Source organism: Apteryx rowi, unplaced genomic scaffold, assembly GCF_003343035.1.
Source record: "Apteryx rowi isolate R43461 unplaced genomic scaffold, aptRow1 scaffold_62, whole genome shotgun sequence".
NCBI lineage: Eukaryota > Metazoa > Chordata > Aves > Apterygiformes > Apterygidae > Apteryx > Apteryx rowi.
Window position 1 is genome coordinate 2441973 of NW_020450894.1, and position 20168 is coordinate 2462140.

At 44.8% G+C, this 20168-nt stretch overlaps 1 protein-coding gene across 1 annotated transcript; it reads left to right on the plus strand.

Annotated features, from left to right (window-relative positions):
- The first annotated feature begins 4348 nt into the window (after positions 1 to 4348).
- Positions 4349 to 18243, plus strand: WEE2 (WEE1 homolog 2). The gene is made up of 11 exons (XM_026083944.1): positions 4349 to 4714; positions 7849 to 8048; positions 8929 to 8977; positions 12300 to 12472; positions 13046 to 13167; positions 14436 to 14582; positions 15353 to 15454; positions 15775 to 15860; positions 16755 to 16925; positions 17014 to 17156; positions 18087 to 18243. The coding sequence occupies exons 1-11, from the start codon at positions 4382 to 4384 to the stop codon at positions 18241 to 18243; spliced, it is 1683 nt and encodes a 560-aa protein (XP_025939729.1). The 5' UTR covers positions 4349 to 4381.
- The last annotated feature ends 1925 nt before the right edge of the window (positions 18244 to 20168 follow it).

Sequence of the window (20168 nt, forward strand, 5' to 3'; positions counted from 1 at the left end):
GCGGGGGCGGCTCCGGGGCGGGGCCGCCGCGGGCCACGCCCCCGACGGCAGGGGGCGGGGCGTGCAGCGGTGCGGGTCGCGCAGCTGGGCGAGCCATTAACCGCTCGCTGGCCGCGTCCGGGCGAGCGCTGCTGCAATGCCAAGCCGCGGAATATAGCCGTTACTGTTACAACAATGGATAACGATATTTAATAAAATAACAATAATAATAAAACAATTATTACTATTATTATTTAATAAAATAATTAAAGCACCCTGGTAATCAAGCTAGACTTAATCGAAGGGTGAGGGATCTGCAGCCCATCAGTTCTTAGTTTTTCTGATGCCTGTTCCTTTGAGGAACATGGGAAAATGCAGAGTTTCCGAGCTGCTTAATGCCTCTGTGCTTTCATGCATCCAGCTCTGTAATCCCTTATGGGAAGAACCTAGAAGCCCTGCTGGATGCCTCTCATCCAAATCAGCCTGAGTTCCCAATTAAAAAAAGCAGCCTTTTCAAGAGGAAACACTAGTGTCTAGGGAGCTCTGCTGAGCGTGTCCTACTGGAGCGGCCCAGGGAGTTGAGCAGAGGCAATGTTTTCAGAGGAACAGAGTCAATACCAGGATCGGAGCCATGTCCCTCAGCCCTGTTTGCTGCGGTGGAAGCTGCTTCCAAAATGCTGGGGAGTTGTTGATGCTGATCTGGTGTGCACTGGTGTATATTTGTGCTGTAGAAGGATGTGCAACAGTTTTCAGAGGAGCAGTCAGAATCAGCTTGAGATTGAAAGACGGAGACAGAAGTACCACCAAGGCATCCACAGGATGCCAACTGTAGTGTAATTACCATCCCCATTAAGCTACCACCAATGTCATTAAGTATCATTAGGTTTAAATCAGTTCCCTAGGTCTTTCTGATTAATTGGATTACCCAATTAAGCCGGCCACAATTAAGGAGAAGGTATTGTCATAAAAGTCTTAATTGTCCACCTTTTTTCCTGTTGAGCAGATCCGAGTGTTCCATACACCATTAAGAATCTCATGATCCAGCTTCATTAACAGTGGGCTTTTTTTTTTTTTTGTAAAGTTAGTGTCTGTTTGCTGTGAACTTCATTTCAGATAGCTCCAATACCAAGTAGGCATTTTGTTTCACAAAACCCATACTCAAGTTTACTTAGCAAAGCTATAAATTGCAGTATGTGGTGTTTAGCAGATGGAGTTTTTCATGGAAGGTGACTGGTAAAGAAAAAAAAACCCTTTGCAATGTTTTGTTACTGTATAAAGAGCTATAAAGAAAAGCCAGATTCTGCAAATACTTAGCCACATGCTTCACTTCAACCATATAGACGGTGTCAAGCTGTATTTTGATGAACATTTTTTTGCATGCCAGCAATGGTAAAGTGACAACTCATTTCTCCCCTCGCCATCATCCCCGCAGTGGTGCTGGCACAAATGTCAGTCTGTCCCCACAGCGATCCAGGCGGGGGAAACGAATCCTGATTATAAATTCCTCCCCTACCCGCAAGGCTATTTTTGGCGCAGAGCAGTTCCTCGTCCAGTTTGCTGTGCAAGCCCACCAACAGTTGTCCCAGTGCAAGGCAGGGACAGAGGCTGCCTACGCCGCTGACAGACTCATGTCAAACATCAGCGGGACTACTCCCATGCACAAACTGGAGCCTGTGCTTAACGGTTGGCAAGCGAAGAGAATGTCTGAAAATACTTTTTTTTTTTCAACTTGGAGATATATGAAATGTCAGTACCCTGTGACTTCTCTGCTTTTGGTAAAAAACTCATAGGACAAGAGACCTGCTGGCACCAGAACTATTTAAACCACTAAGACCAGAAAGCTAGGCCTGCTAAGAGCACCCAGTTTTCTAGACATATGTGAAGTTTAAAACTAACGGCCACATTGTCTGCTTTTTTGTTTTACTGAAATCAAAAAGACCTAGGCAGGAGAGAATTTGGCCCTTTTAGGAGAAAAATCTCTCCTTCAAAAGAAAATGAACACATTTTTCCTCTAACTGAGGGCTAAGAAAATTGTCTCCAGATCTTTGAGTAGTCCTCTAGAAAAAATAAGAGGTGCAAATGTGGTGGGTTTGTTAGAAGAGGCAAGATGAACAAGTTGGGTCTTCTTTACTCAATAAGTCCAACTTTTCTCCTTTACATAGCACATTCCTCCTTGTGAAAATGGCTGCCTAATGCCTCTGAAAACAAAAAAGGTCCAACAAAGTTTTGAGAGGAGACCAAAAACTGAAGTGTGAAGGAATTTCATCTCTGAGTTATTAACTGACATGCAGTTATGGGGAGTAAAAATAGTATTTGTTCAGATTTAAAAGAAAATATTACTATTCAAAGTTCCAGTTATCCAACATACGACTAATACAGTCAAATCACGGCAGTATTTAAGTGGTCATTTCATAGGATCCCAGCTGGCCAGACCCTACAGGGAGAGCTCTTCATCCTCAGTCTTGTGCAAGCGCACCCTTAGTCTTCACACACGCAAATCTTCTGTGGCATGTTCAGAAAGCAACAAGTTTTAGATGGCTTCAGATGAGGGCAGAAGGCAAGTCCCCAAATCCTCCCCAGGGATTCCCCAGCAGCTTTGCCTTTTCCTAGCAAAAAGCAGCTAGCTCAGGCATTCACGGGCTCCTAGGTCTCACTCCTAAGCAAGGTTCATGACAGGATTCATGTCACACGATGACAGAGTCTGGATGGAGGTGACAGGCTCTGTGCCTAGACAAAAAGTTCACAACTTCTAGACCAGACACAAGCAGTAGAAACCTGACCGAGTACTGGTGTTACCTCTTTGCTGGCCTGTATGAAGTCAGTTGCTAGTCACAGTCTTAACAGGCAACTAAAAGGACCTAAATGGCCACGCTCTTAGTTGAAAGTTAGACCAGGTTATGAGGGCTGAGTGAGCGCAAACCGACCTGACCCTTTCTTTTCTGGTGGGAGTTCCTCTTTAACTTGTGCACCAGAAAGCACATGCCGATTCTGAAAAATCCTTGTCTGTTCTGGACTGAGGGCACCAAAGTCTGTATATGTCCTCTAGCAGCTCTCCTCAGTGCTACAAAAAAAAGGTTACTGTAATCTAGTTTCTAGTTCATTAAAAGTCATTCTAGTTCCTCTTCAAAATGCACACTCACAAAGACACAAAAAGATCCTTGGTTTTTGCAGAGAGGCGCAAAAAGAGCCATTGTCCTGCTCCTGGTGAGCTGTGGGTGATCCTGCCCATGGGGGCAGACCATACACGTTGCAGCCTCAGACCTAACAGGCTTCTCCCGCCTCTACCAGCACAGGCACTTGTACCCTAGAGACGGAAGCCTTCTTCTCCCCTACCCATATGAAGACCTGTATATGTTCCCTAACTCCTCTCCTGAAGTCTAATACATTATAAATGAGACGACTGAACTTCCCCACACAGGCTGTAACACTCATGCAAACTAACACACATCTGAATGCAGGAAGTTAAAATCAGACCTTGAACAAGGCAGCATTAAGTCCTGTAACCAGAAGACTAATCTTTCTTATAGGTAAAGCCTATATGAAAGATATATAGTTTAGGCTTTATATATTAAAGCCTAAACTGTGTCTCTGATGGGATTAATGTGAAGCTGACTAGCTGTCAGCAAACATCACTCCCCATGGGTGCTAGGAAGCTGGAGGAGGGAAGGGAGTGCAGAAGCAGGGGATGACTCACAGGGAACCCTAGCAGTCCTGCAGAGCTGTTTACATGCAGAGCAAATCCAGATCCATAGCAAAACCCCCAGCTGCTGACTTTCCTAGGCACAGGCAATTGTACCCAGGTGCTGCTGAGCACCTCCCAGCAATGGTCCAGGTGTATGAGGTAGCTATAAATGTGCTGGGGGGCGGGATAGGAAAAGGGTTGTCTGTAAGGTATCTGGTAACCATTTGGAGTCTCTCTGCTTTTACAGGTGTCTGTAACATGTTTTTTTCCCTGGTTAAGAAATTTAAGATGAAAAAGTTTGGTGGGAGGACTAGCATGTCTTGTTCTGTAAGATTTGCTAATTTGGTTCCTATGTGAGGAGTGGGTGGAGGAGAGGTTCTCTTGCAGGCTTATTGTGAAAGATAGAGACTTCTGACTTGTACCTGCTTTACACTACTAAAGTGAAAAGCAGAATCTGTTACTGTTACATGAACAGTAGTTGAATGGGTTTGTATTGTGTAGTTCCAGGACACTTTTCCTTAATCTGTTTAATCAAATGACAGCTATGAGTGATCTGGGCTTCTGTGTATGTGGGGGGAATGGGTATGCTGAGCAGAACTAATAACCTTGATAGGGTAAGGAAGAGGGCAGTTAATCTGCTTGTGTAAATAATGCTGTCGTCTTCTTCCTCTAACAAAGCAGGCCAGTATTAGCTATATCTGTTTGCTTTCCTATGGTATAATGGATGACTGGGACAACAGTGATGAATTTATTCAGAGGCTGGACTTCTCCAGTTGTGGAGAAGAAAGTGAAGACAGAAGCATCCAAGAAGAGGACACCCCAAACTCGAGCCCTCTGAAGAGCTGCGAGTTTCAGAAGTGGCGAGGGAGCAGTCCTCTCCCTGTAACCCCTCAGAGGAAGCTCAGTGAGATTTTTCTCAGCAGGACTAAAGCTTGGGTGAGTCCTGCCCTGAAGTCTTCTCCATCTGTGACCAAGAGCCACAGTAATGCAGAGACACCGCTGCACATCACCTGGAAAAAGCTGCAGCTCTGTGACACCCCGCACACTCCCAAGGTAATGGGATACACCTCCTCTGTGTCTGAACAGGCGAGGCCTGCAGCGTTGCTGGGGGTGGGTCACTGCCTGGGTAATAAGTGGTCTCTGTTGCTAGCTCTGTGGAACACATTTTTTGAATCTTACCTTTGTTAGTCTGCTCCTCTTCCCTCATTCTGTTTGTCTCTTAAAAATCTGGACTGCAGGCACCTTCACTACGGAGCTGTGGTTCATAAATAGAAACCTGTGAGTGGGAGCAAATGTCTTGACTCTTTCCAGGCTGTTAACAACAATTCATTGGCAATAGATAAGTTGGACTTAAGAACCTGGGCCTTATCTGCATCTTGTGTGTTGCTCACACTCCACTTAAGGGGCTGGACTTCTGCATCATCTCTGTAGGAAATGTGTATTGTGATTGCAGAGGGATAAATGCATCCCCCTTTGTGGAGTTCTTCACCCCAGGGGCCACAGGCAGCTGAACGAACTGCCTGTTCTGTTCAGCCTGTTTTTGGATATGGGTGGGCTTTCTCTTTGAAGGAATTGGTTGGAAATGGAAATGTTTCTGGGGTGTGCTTCTGTTCTCTGTCAAATCTGGAACACTTGTTTAGTGATGCTCATGAAACTGAGATGTTGAGTGAATTTGGGTAAGGTAGGACTTTGTTCTCAGGGTAACAAATTGGTGTGTGCATTTGGAGGAAGACTAGTCTGTCTTCCTCTACATCACTGTCACAAAATTTAATGATTACTTACTGAGCTAGCTTCTTGGGAGAATGGTTCCAGCCCCCTATTTTCTGTGAAACCTCTTGTATAGAGGTTTCACAGAATTATTAGTATAAATACAACTGATATCTTCTGTAAGTACAAGTGAAGACTTGGAACCAACTTCTTAGTTCCTGGATAACTTCTGTGTTGTATACACTGGCTTCTAGTATTCAAGAATTGGAATGAAATGTGGCTTTTGGGGGGTGGGGGGGAGGAGCCTCTCCCAGTATTCCTGCTCTGTTAATAGGCTGTTTGCTCCTTTGCTCAAGTGGCATACACAGTAGATCAGTCCCTTTTAGTACTTCTTGTAAGCTAGGATTTGGCTTTTCTCCTGGGTCAGGGCAACTAGTCTGGTGACTTGTTGCCATCAAAGGGTTTTTGTTTCTGTCCCCCTTCAGAAACCTGCTTATGTGGAGAGAAGGGTGGCCATAGCTACTGAGGAATGGCATGCCCATCTCTAGAGGAAAGCAGCTCTCAAAGGCATCACTCTAGGAATTTCCTGCAATCACCCTTCATAAGAAATCATCCTGAATCTCCTCTCAAGTAGGCGAGACATCTAGAACCTCCTTCCAGACCAGATGGGCTCATGGTAGCACAGGGTGCTTTTAGTATGTGCTCATATGTAGATCACATGTTGGTTGGATGCTTCAAGACATGCTGCTTGGGTTGGGTAATGCTGTTGCCATCTTGCAGCCTATGGGCAGCAATTGCATTAAACCAGCAAGCTTTTTTTTGTTTTGTTTTCTGGGAGAAAGGTCTTGTTTCCCAAGCATCCAACAAAAGACAGGCACTAAAGGGTCTAAATCTGCTTATAACAGTGTCTGGGAATGTTGATCTTGGAACATTTGAAGATGAGAGTAGAGCCACATCTAATTGTGGACAGATGAGCACTGGAGCCCTAGCTAGGACATGTGGCAGAGCAGGCAGATGACTGTATTTTGTAGACTTAGCCAGTCCTGGAAGAAATTGCTAGAGCTAGTTGTGGTAGGTGCCTTGCTTACACTGTACAGCAGCAACTACTCTCAGCTGACATTGCTCAGATCAGAGATGAATCTGTTCTGTTGCAAAGCAGAGCTCTAGTAGAGCAGATAGGAATTGGACACGGGTAATGAGAAGATGCAGTGGTATTTTATATCTCCTCCTTGACTTGTGGCTAGCCTGGCCTACAGTCACAATCCTACAGAGCTTCTGGACTGCTGGATAAATTGGCCTTGGTCAAAGAAACCCAGTGGACAAACTTCCCAATATGGTATTGAAACAGGAATGTCCCAGGAGTAAATTTATGCCTATGTGCAGCATCAACTGGATGGATACTGCAGCTCTGGGCTGTATTTTTTCTTCAGAAATGGAGGGGGGGGGAAGGGAATCCCAAATATGATCCTGGAGCCAAGTAAATGCTCTACTGTGAGAGTCAGACTGCTGTTGGGCCAAAAAGATATAGGGGTATCTTGATCAGTGTGAAAGGACCTTCATAGGAAGAAAAGTCCTGAGTTCTAGAAGGGCTTTTAACTAGAAGAAAGAAGTATATTAAAAGTCCTGTTAAACCCTACCCCACCACTTTGAAACAAGCCAAATGCAAACTGAAAAAGTGGACTTGTATTTCCTAAAGCTAAAGAGATTAATCCCCCACTAAAGGGATTAAACCATCATGGGAAGTAAGTAGTTTTTCCTTACTGAAATCGAGACTGGTTCCTTCTCTGAAGTTGTGGTTTACCTAGGCCAAGGTTTGGAGCTGGTAGGTGAAATCCAATGGCTCGTCTTCTGCGGGAAGTTGGACTAGAAGATCTAGAGGTTCTTTCTGATCTTAATTTCTGAAACTGAAGTTTCTCGCTTCTCAAGAGGAACGGTTTTCTGGTCACTTTGCCAATACCATATGAAGATGCTTCTACCAACTTCCCCTCTACTAATACTGCATATTGCTGGGAAACCAAAAGGGAACTCTAAGTGATGTCCCCTCAAGTCCTACTGACAAAATTGTCCTGACCAAGCTGATGTGACAGCTCAGGCTCGATGGAGCTGGGTCTTCCATGTTAATGCAACTGACAGTGCAATGTCTGCAGCTCTCTTAGTGGGGGTAAAAGGAGCAGCTGGCTCCTCTTGACTGTGTTTGCAGAAATAGCTCTGCAAGCCTCACCCAAGCGAGCAGGGAATGGAGAGAGTCTGAAAGGGCTTAGTGAATAACTTAACACTTTGTGGAAGGAGTAGCAAACTGTCAGAACTAAATTAGGGGTGAAGGGTTTTTACAGATGCTTCAGCTATCCTGAGGAAAGGAATTGAATTCTCCTTGACAATGTATTTCTCTTTATTTGCAATAGAGCAGAGATTCTGTTCTGGTATAGCAGCAATAAAAATGTTTTGCTGGTTCATCTGCCACTTCTTTTTTCTTAATACAGAGTCTTTTATCGAAGACAGCTTTTCCTTCATCTGGGACAAAGGTCCCACCCAAAGGGTTTCGACATCTGAGATTTACTCCTGGTGCTGACTCAGATGACTCTACCCAAGCTTCTCTTGTCAACATTAACCCCTTTACACCAGAGTCATATCGACAAATGCTCTTTCTTCCTAATGGCAAGCGGAAGGCCAGAGGAGAGCTGTAAGTGAACTCACAAATAATGGATGGAAAGGAGTCTGTCTGAAGGAGATGAGTAATGAGGGAGACATTTAGTTTCTAGACTTATTTGTTAAGGATGAATCTTCTCACTTCAGTGGTATTCATTGGTGCAGAGCAAACATTTGCAAGCATGTGAAGGTAATAGAACAGAAACATGAATAGAGTGCCTTGTTTCCTTTGTTCAGAAAATGTAAGTGGAGACTTAACAGCTAACCTCAATGCTATGGCTGTGGGAGAAAACTGGACCTTTTTCTTTCCTAGCCAGTATGGGTAAATTGGAGTTTGGTTCAGTCATACATATATCCATAACTCAAGACTTGCATATTTGTATGTAACAATTCATAAGATAGGTATAAGCTATTGCTGACTTGCAAAGGCTCTGCTGTGGGGTAACTGAGACACAAATTTACAGTCAGGTACCTGAATACTATAATGAAGTTCAGCTTCTCACATAGCCCCAGACTGTAACAGGACAGACTTTTGCCTAGGTATCCCCCTTTAAAGCATGGTGGGGGAGCTCTCCTTGTCACTAGGAGCTGGATATGTGAGGCCATCTGCCATGTAGCCTCCCCAAAAATGAGATGATGAGCAGAATGGTGCTGCCAAATAACACTCCTGTAGAAACTATGCAAGTTGGTGTATGGAGGTTTTCTAAACTGGACCAAAGGCTTCCTATTCTGGGACTACTTTACTTAAGGCCTTAATTAGAAACTCATTGTGTACTAATCCTCTATAAAACACATGTATTGTTAAACTGTAAAGTGAGTTCTGATGATTCTTTTGAAAAATGTTTTCATATCAAATCTTAGTTGGATTCTGTACTCAAGTGGTACATCCAGACTTTCCTAAATTTCTCTTTTAGGAGGGATCCTAATCCAAGAAGCCAGGTAAAACAGGAGCTACCTACCAAGGTGAGTGTCCCTGCATAACCCTCCAGACAATATAATTTCCTTGTAAAGATTTGGTGCTTGATTAAATTTATTCTGCTATTGGAGTTTAAATCATGGCATCCTGACAGAGGATGAATACTTACATCAGGCAGGAAGAAATCAAATAAATGAGATGGGATAATTCCAGGCTTGAATGCTTTATGTTTTCATTTGTTTGAGTCAACAAACTTGGAAATGATTCCTAGCTCTAAAGGAAACTTGTACTAGATCTGAGACTTTGATTATTAATCCTAAAACTCATCTATTTTGGTCAGGAGGTCTTTCTATGAAAGATAACATAATTCAGGCTTTTGGGGGAAAGTAACAGAATTACTGTAAATAGTGGCAGTGTCTTTGTGATTGGAAAAAGCAGGTGTATTGCTCTTCCTATTAATCAGTGTACTGAGTATCTTTGGATGTGAAGGGAACATGGTTTCTATATTCCAAATAATACATAGGTATACATTGCAAAAAACATGAAGACTGAACTGAATGGCTCATGTGGATAAATCCTGAGGGCTGAGTTTCAGTTGCAGTAGTCACGATGATAAACTTCTGAAATGAGGCAGCAAATTCTTTACCCTTCTTGAATAGGAAAAAGTCTTTTCCTGTAGGTTTTGGCAGGTGAGCAAAGAAGATGCTTCCGATTTCTTTAGAAAACTTTGAATAATACTGCATGCTAGCTGACAATCTTGTCTCTCTTCAACAACAGTTGTGTGCATAAACTGAGGTACAGAGTACTGAGGTACTGCTGAGAGACTGGCAGAAGTGAGGAGAGCTTGGCTCTCACTTGCAGCTGAGAGCAGGGAGAATGTGTAAATAAATACAGAGCTGCCCATACCCAAGAGTAGCTGCTGACTTTGCTACAGCAGCATTTGAAGAATGCTGGTTTTCACCAGCTGAAAATCAAGCTCCTGACCAGTGAATGATCTATGGTCTGGGACCAGCTGTGATTGACTGCTCCTCTGGCTCTCCAGGGAAGTTTTGCTGGTGAAGCTGGAAGAGCAGCTTGGTGCACTCCGGCTGTGGTCACTTGCCATGGCTGGCCCTTTGCTGTCCTACATGGGTGGAGGCGTATGGGGGGGGATTTGTCCTTCCCTCTGTCCCTGTCTGGGCTCACCCACCCCACTGGGGTGTGCGTGTGTCTCAGGGATGACCCTACCATAGCTGATGTAGCTGCAGGTCAGCAAATACTGATGTCTTAGAGCATAAAACTGAATTCTCTTGCTGCTGCCAATGGGTCTGAGCTTTGTTGGCAAAACTCAGTGCCAAGGCATGTTGGTGAGGCTGTGTGGTCCCTTATGGCCCATGCATATGACTTCATGCACCCTTCACTGCCCCAGCAGTGGCAGAGCTGGGCTGCTGGCACAGGTGCCAGCACCCCATAGTTTTCTGTCTGCCTCCTGGTTTTATCTGGGGGTACTATCAATCCAGCTGGCTTCTGGAAAGCAAGGCAAGCTGAATTAAGTATCACTATTCAGATGAGGTAGAAATCTCAATTTTCCCTTGCAGCCCCTTGAGGGTAAATATTTCCCTATCTCAGAGCACATAGGTAGAATTGTTTGTACATTGTAATTGTAAAATATTTAGGTTTATTAGAAGAATAGTAGTACCCTCTAGCTGTGAAAACCAATATTGCAGCAGAACTGGTGCCTTGAGGAAAAGAACTACAGCTGCATAGTAAACCTGCTATCATGTAACATCCAGGACTACCACAGTTATTGTTTTCTTTATAAGAAAGGTTCAAATAACTTCATATTTTTCTGGTTCCGTGCTGATAATAAGATGGTGCTTTTGCTGGGTGAGTAACTGTTTAATGAGAGTTTACTGCTCATGGGTATAAAATCGTGTGCTAGGAGTTGGTGCCTTTGTTCCTCAAGAGCTGTTAAGATGCTGTAAGATGTAGCCTTCTTGTGAAATGCAACATGTTGTAATGGGCTGCTCTTCCATGTGGGTTCTCATTGGTTCTGAGGACCATCTCTTTCCCCACTGCCTTTAAGTTCATATACAATTCTACCAGCAACCATAGAAATAGCTTATGTGGACACCACTGAGTAATGAGCCTCCATCACTGCAAGTGATGGGAGAGAATGAAGGTAAATCACTTACTGCATTCTTGTGCTGTCCACTTCATGCTCCATTGCTTTTCTGTGGGTTTTGTGTGTTTTTTTACCGATTTCCCCTGCCAGTAGACATCCCTTCACAGGTGTACCAGCACCTCCTACTTCCCCCAGTGACCATTACTGTAGTAATATTCTTCCAGCTGTTCTGCAGGCTTTTAGCCATTTATGTGAAAAGTGGCACCTGCAGAGTGGGGAAATAGCTGGGAATACAAACATGCACTGAGACTGGCTGATCTACTGTTAGCCAACAGCCAGTGCTTCAGACCAGAGCTTGAACCAGTGCAGACTGCACTTGCCTGCAACTTTAGCTGCTAGAATAAGGCAACTCCTATGTAGCTGGAACTGCATTAAGCTAAGGTATCAAGCTTCTCTCATGAGCTCAGAATATGCAATAGTTCTTATTTAAACCCAGGCTCAGCACCTGAGTCTGGTTAATGCTTGAAATGCTTAAAGAGCTTTTAAGATGCTATAAAATGCTGTCTTATGAAATACAACCTGTTGTGTTGGGTTGCTGTTTCCCTCCCCCTTCATTGTGTTTTCCACTGCATGAGCATGCAGCTCCCTGAACTTTCCCCAGCCATCTGATTTGTTGTGATCAACCCTTCAGTTGCCTTCTGCCTGTAACCCTGCTGTGGAGGGCAAGAGCTGAACAGTTCAGGGGTACAGGACTTTTGCCTATCAAGCCTGGTGACAGGCCTTTTTCTGTCTGCAGTAGCTAGACAGAAGACAAGTATTTTGTTCTCTGCTGTTCTGCCCTGACTGACTCCCTCAGCCATGGGCCTGGGAATTGGACAGGGCTGCAAAGAGATGTGGTGCTGGTAGCCCAAGGAGGTTTACATGCATACAGCCAGCTAGAATACAATTCCCTACTCCTTAGATGCTGCAGTTTCTAATTCTATGGCTAGCGAGTCATGATTTTAAAAATAAATCCATCTTTATTTTCTCTTCTCCCTGGCCTTTGATAGGTGACCAGAAAGAACACAGCATCCCTAAGTGGAAGATAGTGTTTCAAGAAAGACAGGCAGCATATCTGCGTGTGTGGATGAATACATCCAGAAGAGCAGAGGGACCAAAATGAGTGTCCTGTGTGGGCAGATGCTGCACAGGTCTAGAAGAATGACAGATTTTATCTGAATCTTTAAACTCATACTCCTGTCTCTGCTTCTGATATGACCTTCTAGAGATATCCTCTGAAAGAAAGCAATATGGTTTCCCGCTACAAGAAGGAGTTCCTGGAATTGGAAAAAATTGGTGTAGGGGAATTTGGCTCTGTCTACAAGTGCATCAAACGCCTTGATGGATGTGTTTATGCCATCAAACGCTCCAAGAGGCCTCTGGCAGGATCCTCAGATGAGTGAGTGTGCTAGCTGGAAACCGCCAGTGGAAATGATGGGCATGTTCTTGGGAGGTGTGATGGGGAAGGATGGAGCGTGAGTCTAAAGGTATCTGAGTAAAACTGGTTGCTGTTACTCCCCAAATAACACTTGGGCGGGTGGAGAAAGTTACCACTTCAGGGCTATTGAATACAAATGCCTGAGAAATGGAAGGAGTTGCATGCACTGCAAAGTGATGTGATTGTTTACCTGGACTCAGACCCACGCAGCTGTCCTGTTTTAAAGCAGTAACTGTCAAACATGTAATCTATGGTATGTCCCTGCTCTGCTGTGCAGCCAGGACTGCCACATCTATATTGCCCAGCTACTGTTGTGTCCCAAGTGCTGATGCAGTCTTTGAAGCTGCCTCTGTCTCCTGAACAAAATGTTTAGTCAGTGATTTTTGACAGCCACTCAGCAAGTCTGGTGTGGTATTCATGAACACCTCTGCTTTCTCTTTCCTAAGCCAGGCTACAAACCAGGGCTATGTTCATGGTTCCAGGCAGGGCCATGACCCCCTGTCACCACTGCTCTTTCTGTGCTTGTTTCTCCAGGCAGCTGGCCCTGCGTGAGGTTTATGCTCATGCTGTCCTTGGACACCACCCCCATGTCGTGCGCTACTACTCGGCGTGGGCAGAGGATGATCACATGATTATCCAAAATGAACACTGTAATGGTAAGAACTGTGGCCATGTTCAAGTGAGATGTTGGGATGAGTGCAGCTACCTCTGTACTTAAATAAGAGAAGTTTTGATTTCTGATGAAGCAAACTGCACTTGGGTTCAAGTTTCATGGAGAATCCAGTAACGAATTCGGAGCATTTAGATGAAGCTCTGAATGGTGCCACTGTCTTACAAGTAGTGAAGGCCCTCTTATGTGTGGGGTTTTAGAACAGTTCCTCCTTGTTGGCTGACCTGGAAAAGCAGTCTCCATGCTGATGCTGAGCTGCCTCTGAGACAGCTCAGGTAAAGCCTTGTGTATGAGGGCAAGTGATTCAAGGGAAGCTAATCTCAATGCAATGTACTTTGGAAACAAACCCTTTTTTTTTTAAAGGGGAGTAATGATCTGAAGAGAGACTGTTTGGCTGAGATGAAGACCCCTTGCAACTCACATATTACTGTTATTTGGAAGCAAGGGCTCAACAGCTGCAGAAAAGCAGAGCTAAATAATAGGATAAACTGTCCATTGGTGGTCCAGGCAGGGTGGTATAACCTAACCTGGGTTTGCCCCTGGCTGTACCACTGGCTGGGTGACACTGGAAAAGCCACATCTGGCTACTACAGGAGCTGATGGCAAATGTATTGTTCTGCTTGCTCATTTGTTCCATCAGTGATGAGTGGTGATAGCTGTTTGGAGTAATGACTTAAATCTGGTGGAGGTAACTGTGAAACATGGTGATCATTGCTGCGGTGTGACACATCTTGTGATACCTGAGAATAAAGGAGAGATGGTGTGGAGAAGGCTGATGGGGGGGGTGGGGGAGAGAGAGAGAAAGGCCATGGTATTTGCTACTTCTGAAAGAGCAGAACTTCCCTGCTTCTGTGTCAGATGTTACATTATTCAATCACAAATCTGCTAGTGGAAGCTTGCTTTCTTTCCTCCACCATTCATAAACCTGCCTTCTGCCTGTAAGCATGGCAAGAATAATGAACTTTTCTGCTTTTAATTGCAGCAACATCACTACTATGTCAGCTTTTCCTGTGCTGTAAGTGGAACTGCAGTCACTTAGTCTTTAGCAGGCAGGAGGCAGAGTGCTCCTAGGCAATGGAAAGACTGAAGCAAAAACAGTGATATCAAAGTGTGATCACTAGAGCATGTATGGCTGGTCTGGTCAGAGTTTGTCACTAATAAGCCCACTTGTGCTCTGGGCAAAGTTCTATTAAACTTTTCCAAATGTGTTGGTCTATAAAATTTGTCAGTCTCAGACTCACTGCTTCCTCTTAGGTGGGAGTCTCCAAGATGTGCTGCTGGAAAATGCAAAGCTTGGACAGTATTTCCTAGAAGCAGAGCTAAAAGAAATCTTGTTACAAGTCTCCATGGGACTAAAATATATCCACAACTCTGGCCTTGTGCACCTGGATATCAAACCTAGTAAGTATAGCGCTCTCCTTCTTTGCCCTCTGTGTGTTGCCCTTTCTATGCCCAGCGACCTCTCTACCTGCTGGAACTGTTACAGTGCTTTAAAGGAGAGGGGTTTTTGTCATAGAAGGTGAATGTATCCTGTGTTTCTTTAATCTTGCCACCATTCTTGCTCTAAAACTGAACCTTCTCCTATAATTGGCAGAGTTTTACTTCTGTCTCATGACCTTTGTAATCTTGGTTCATGGGAACAATCACTTTCACACCAGTGGAGCAATAGGGCTGCTAATGAAGACAGGGACTTCCTTATTCCTTACTATCTTGTTGCACAGCACTTGACCTTTATATGTGGTAGCTGAAGTGAAAAGGGAATATTTACTTCCTCTGTATCTACCCTGAGGGATTATGTTTCTGCAGAGAATGGTAACAAGCTTTCCTCTCTGTGCAGCTGAGGATGGGCACATGAACAGCAATGTTCTCCCCACAGTCACATTCAACCTCTTTCCTGCTGAAATTTTGATTCTAGTTTGGAGAGCAGAGGGAGGGACAGAGATGTTGATTATACTGGGATATCTTATGCATAAGACACAACTATCTTTTATTGGGTGTCTTGCTGAAAATCTAACTCATGTAGAAAGACTAATGGGCAGGAAGCACATGCATAGTTTCTGTGGCTGTGAAGCTTAAACTAGCTTGGCCTGACAGAGGTGGGATCTTTAGCAAGTTGCCAGGCTGCTCCAATCGGGTTACTCAGATCACACTATTGCTAAACTGTCTTGCAGGTAATATCTTCATCTGTCACAAGCTGGTGGTTGAGGGCCCTGCAGGGCAGGAAGAAAGTGACAGTGAAGATGAATTTTCTTCTGGTGCGGTGTATAAGATTGGTAGGTTTTACCTGGCTTTACAACTGGCTTAAACTTAGGGCTTCTCACTACTGTTTGATATAGCTCTGTCCTGGTGGCTAAAGAGATGCTATTTGCATATAAAACTGACAGCATAGTCCTGAATGCCTCGTTGCTAATCAAAATTAATTTTTCTAAAGAGGTAAGTCCTAGAAAACTCATATCCATGTCTTTCAAGCCCACATACTTGAGTAGAGGCAGGTTTGCCTCTGTTTTGAGTGCTCTGTTGCTGCCTTTAAAGAGCAGGCCATTATCGATGGAGTTCTATGTCAGTCTTGTTGATCAGTCATTATTTCTCTTAGGCGACCTTGGCCATGTGACATCAATAACAAATCCCCAAGTCGAGGAAGGAGACAGCCGTTTTTTGGCCAATGAGATTTTACAAGAGGTACAGCTGCTGGTGGGGTGGTGTGCAAGTGGGAGAGACCAGCTGTAGTAGAATCGTTAGTCTGGCATATTCCTTTCCTCGTGGCTTCTTTCTTGTGTCCAGTCTGGCTTTGAAATCAGTGAGATCAGCACTTTATTAAGAATAGCATAGACTTGGGGGGTGTTCTGTACATATTTAGCATACCTCGTAACTAACCTCATCATTAGGTTATTGTAACTATTTCACCTGTAGGGGAAGAATGGAACAAAAGCTTTGTCAATTTGGTGGGTCTCTTTCACTTTACTTACCCAGCTGAGATGGAACTGCTGAATGTGACCAGTGAAGAATATACATATCCAGACAAACACTGCTTAGGTAGTGTAGAGATGTGGGAGGCACAGCTGGGAATTACTCAAGTCCTCTGAAGTTCTCTTCTTAAACTGACTGTAGCTTTGCCACTTTGGCCAGTGAAAAAGGGCATCAGTGTGTAACAAGCTCACCAGTTCAGGTACTGAACCATCATGATACACTGTGCTGCAAAGGGATTTAGGAAAAAAATGTTAGCTCAATATAAGTCTTAGTTTGAGCTGAATGTGCCTAGTTTGAGTTGTGGTGAGGGCTGGAGGTCTACACTTATTAGTCTGTCCACTGGATTTGCTGCTGTGTTCCTAATGTGGGCTGCCAGCTCCTCATGACTGGGAAAATGGTAACATGTGCTATTAGTGCAAAGAGATGCTAACAATACTACTTACTATCAATCTTTTTCCTCTAAAGAGGAGAAGATAACTGGGATGAAGGCAGTGTCATACACATACTTGTCTGGCTTTTTCTTTTTGAGCTGGTATCCTGACCCACATCTCTTCAGCGCAGTAAGAGGTTCCCTCTGTATAACTGTTGTCTATCTTCTCTTTGCAGCAATACCGCTATTTGCCAAAAGCAGACATCTTTGCCCTGGCACTCACAATAGCCCTAGCAGCAGGCACAGGACCACTGCCTCACAACGGTGCCATGTGGCACCACATTCGCAAGGGTAATATCCCACCAATCCCTCAGAAGCTCCCCCACAGCTTTCTTGAACTCCTGAAGGTGAGGAACAAGCCTTGACAGGATGGGTATTTTTCCAGTGAGCACATGACAATGAGAGCGCTAAACCTTGAACTACTTTGCCTTCCAGCTCATGATCCATCCTGACCCAGTGGCAAGACCTTCTGCCACAGCTCTTACTAAACACCCAGTCCTCCGTCCCTCTCTTGGAAAAGCTGTACAGCTCCAGAAGCAGCTAAATGTGGAGAAGTGCAAAACAGCCATGCTGGAAAGGTAGGGCTTGCTTGGGCATAAAGGGGAGGAGGTGTGGGCGCAACAAGTGTCAGCCACCTGGCTTGAATGCAGGGTGGTGGTGCTGGGAATTCTGGCCAGGGGGTCTCCACCATTGGTTCCTGTGCTTGCAGCTGAAAGGGTGGCAGTGCCATAGTGAGGGATTTGTTGTGCCAAGGGAGCTCTGGTTCAATTCTAGCTTTGAGGAGTTGGTTAAATCAGAGCAGTGAACTTAAACACTTAATGTGACCACTGGTGATTATATTAAAAAACAAAACAAAACTGATACAACATGCAGCCACTGGGTGGATGAGGAATTGATATTGAGGTCTAGCACAGAAGGAAGAGATAAATGAGACAGTGGTAGACATCCTGCTTCCCCTTGCTGCCTCTCACTGCTGTTGGCAGTAATGTTCTGAGACACTGGGATCAAGCAAGAGCTAGTGACTCTCCTACCACCCCTCCTAGTGCAGCAGTCAGCTGGGAAGAACTGTCACTGGCAGGCAGGAAAGTATGTATGCTCTAAGAGCAAGAGCACTGGCAACTAAAAAGAAACATATGAAAATCTAATAGTTTTGAGTTACATGAAATGGCTCTAGTCTAAGTTTCCATCTTTTCAGATATTTGTGGTGGTGGAGAAATTAAGCTAGAAACTCTTCATACTGGTGCTAACCTAGGTGTTTGCTGACCTGATGCATAGGTTTTGTGGGTAAACCTTCAAAGCTGATCTTTTTGGAGTAGAAACTGTAGATAAAACTATAGTAACTTTCATGCTGCTCTGTGTCACTTCTCCAGCAATGCCAGAGTACTGCATTAACTCTCCCATGAGATGCATTGCTTTCAAAGTGTTCATAGCTGTATTCTGTAGCTGATGGGAACTCATGTGTGATGTGGCTTCCTTCCTTTCCTCTTTCTTCTGTCTCTTCCCTGCAGGGAACTTAAAGAAGCCCGTCTTGCCCAGACCATCATGAAGGACCAGCCCTTAGGATGTGCCAAGCTGGAAGAGTGTGAAACATCTTCCAAACAGAACAGCAAGCGCCTGGTGGGAGGGAAGAGTTGTCGTTCATTTAGTTTTACGTTGGGTTACTGAACTCCTATGTTGTCCAAGCAGCTCAGGCTGATGAATGGCCCTCTGAAAGCAGAGGGTCTGCACAAACTGATGCCCCATACCAGCACTTCCTATTGTGATTTTTTTTTTTGACTCACTCAATGTTATCTGCAATGACATGCTGCCTGGGGAGAAGGGAAGAATGACTAGCTCACAAGAGTTGAACCATGTGATTAAGAATATTGCCCTCAGTCTTATCTACTTAGCTTAGAACAAGACTGGTTACACAAAAAATTAAGAATTGTTCTACTCACTTGACTTTGTCTAGGTGGACCTATTATTGGCAGTATTCTTGTGGTCTTAATGCTTTGACCACCTGAGTATCTTTAGAGGGGAGATGGTGCCTGGACAAGGAAACAGTGACTACAGTTGTGTCCTCCGGGAACTGAGGATGTTTTGTGTATGATAAACAATTTTAACTACATGTCAGGAGACAGACTTGTTACATTACTGTCCTAGTGGACTTAAGATGCATTTAAAGTGGCATTTAACTGAGGGGGACAAAAGGTAAAAGGAAACAGTTCTATTTAAGGAGGCCTTTCTTGTGGGAGCTGAAGGAAACTTCCCTTCCCTTAACTTCTAGAAACATACACAAAATTGCATAACTGAAGTGGTTAGGTTTTTGCAGGCTAGCTCCTGAAGCCTGACTTACTGTATTCTGGTCTGCAAGGCCTTCTTGCTTGAAGTGGGGGAAATAACTTTAGTGTGCTGGTAGGTGGGTCTGTATATCTTTCCCTTGCAGTGTCTTACACATGGAGCAACTAGCTGTCTGCACAATACAACTTTTCTGCAAAGATGAGGAAAATTGGAAAGGACTTTTCGGATCTTGTCAGTTTTTTGCAGTTGCCCATGTAAAGTGTGTATATTAATATTTAATAAATCTTATCCCCCTGCTAAATGTAATTTTTTGAAATTTCTTGTCAGTTTTATGCCTAGCTGAATTGAGTTACAGCTCTGAATGGTGTACTATTATGAGGGAGAGTTTAATGTTGAATAACTTGGTTATTTTTGTGTTTTATTGAAGCTAGACTTGTTTTCAAGTGCTGGACAGTACTGACTTTTAAACTACTAGATCATATTCCCTTAAAAGCATACCATGCAAATAAAGATTTTAATCATTACTTTTACCTAAGACTGACTTTTTTTTTTCTTTTGGACACCTTCCCTGTCTCCTGGAGATCTTAAGTCAGCTGTGAGCAAATTACCTGTAAAATCAGAGTTGAAGAAAAGTAATGGGGTGCTGGGAGCTGGTTAGTGCACAGACCTTTAACTGCATATAGGAAGAGGCTCTCTGTTCCCTGCCAGATTGCAGCGGGGGGATGGGGACCGGAGCCTTGATGCACTGCCCCCTGCTGTTTCTGCATGGGCTGGGGGTGGGTGATGTGGGGCAGGTGCTGCCTAGGGAGGGAACAAGGCTGCTACAGAGGTGAAAGATGACTTACTCTAGTGGAATAAGTCTAATGGGGCACCTACTGACCTGCCCCAGAAGTGTGTGTGAGGGGTGACTTTTTGGAGAAGCAGAAAAGCACCATACGGCCTCCTATGTTGCTGGCTGTTACTGCCCTACATGTGCCACCCCTCTGTGGGGTGGGACAGGGCCCTGCGCTCCCCCAAATTTGTGACACCCCCCAACAGGGGGTGGGACAAGGCCCATATTACCCCCCACGCACGTGTGACTCCCGTGTGGGGCAGGGCAGGGCCCTGTAACCACTTCCCCCCACGTGCGACCCCTGTGTGAGGCAGGACAGGCTCCATGTCACCCCGCGGGAGCGGGCCGCAGTGCCCTCTCCGCCCGCCACCGCGGTGCCCTGCCCCTTTCCGCCCGCCGGCGCGCTCTTTCCCCTCGAGCTCTTGGTTCCGCCCCGCGCCCCCTTGCTGGGGCCAGAATGGCAGGTGCTTGGGGGGGG

Coding starts and splice junctions, on each gene's coding strand:
- WEE2 (XM_026083944.1), top strand. CDS start 4,382: ATGGATGACTGGGACAACAGTGATGAATTTATTCAGAGGCTGGACTTC. Junction 15,455..15,774: donor TGGTGCGGTGTATAAGATTG/GTAGGTTTTACC, acceptor TATTTCTCTTAG/GCGACCTTGGCCATGTGACA. Junction 16,926..17,013: donor GCTTTCTTGAACTCCTGAAG/GTGAGGAACAAG, acceptor TTTGCCTTCCAG/CTCATGATCCATCCTGACCC.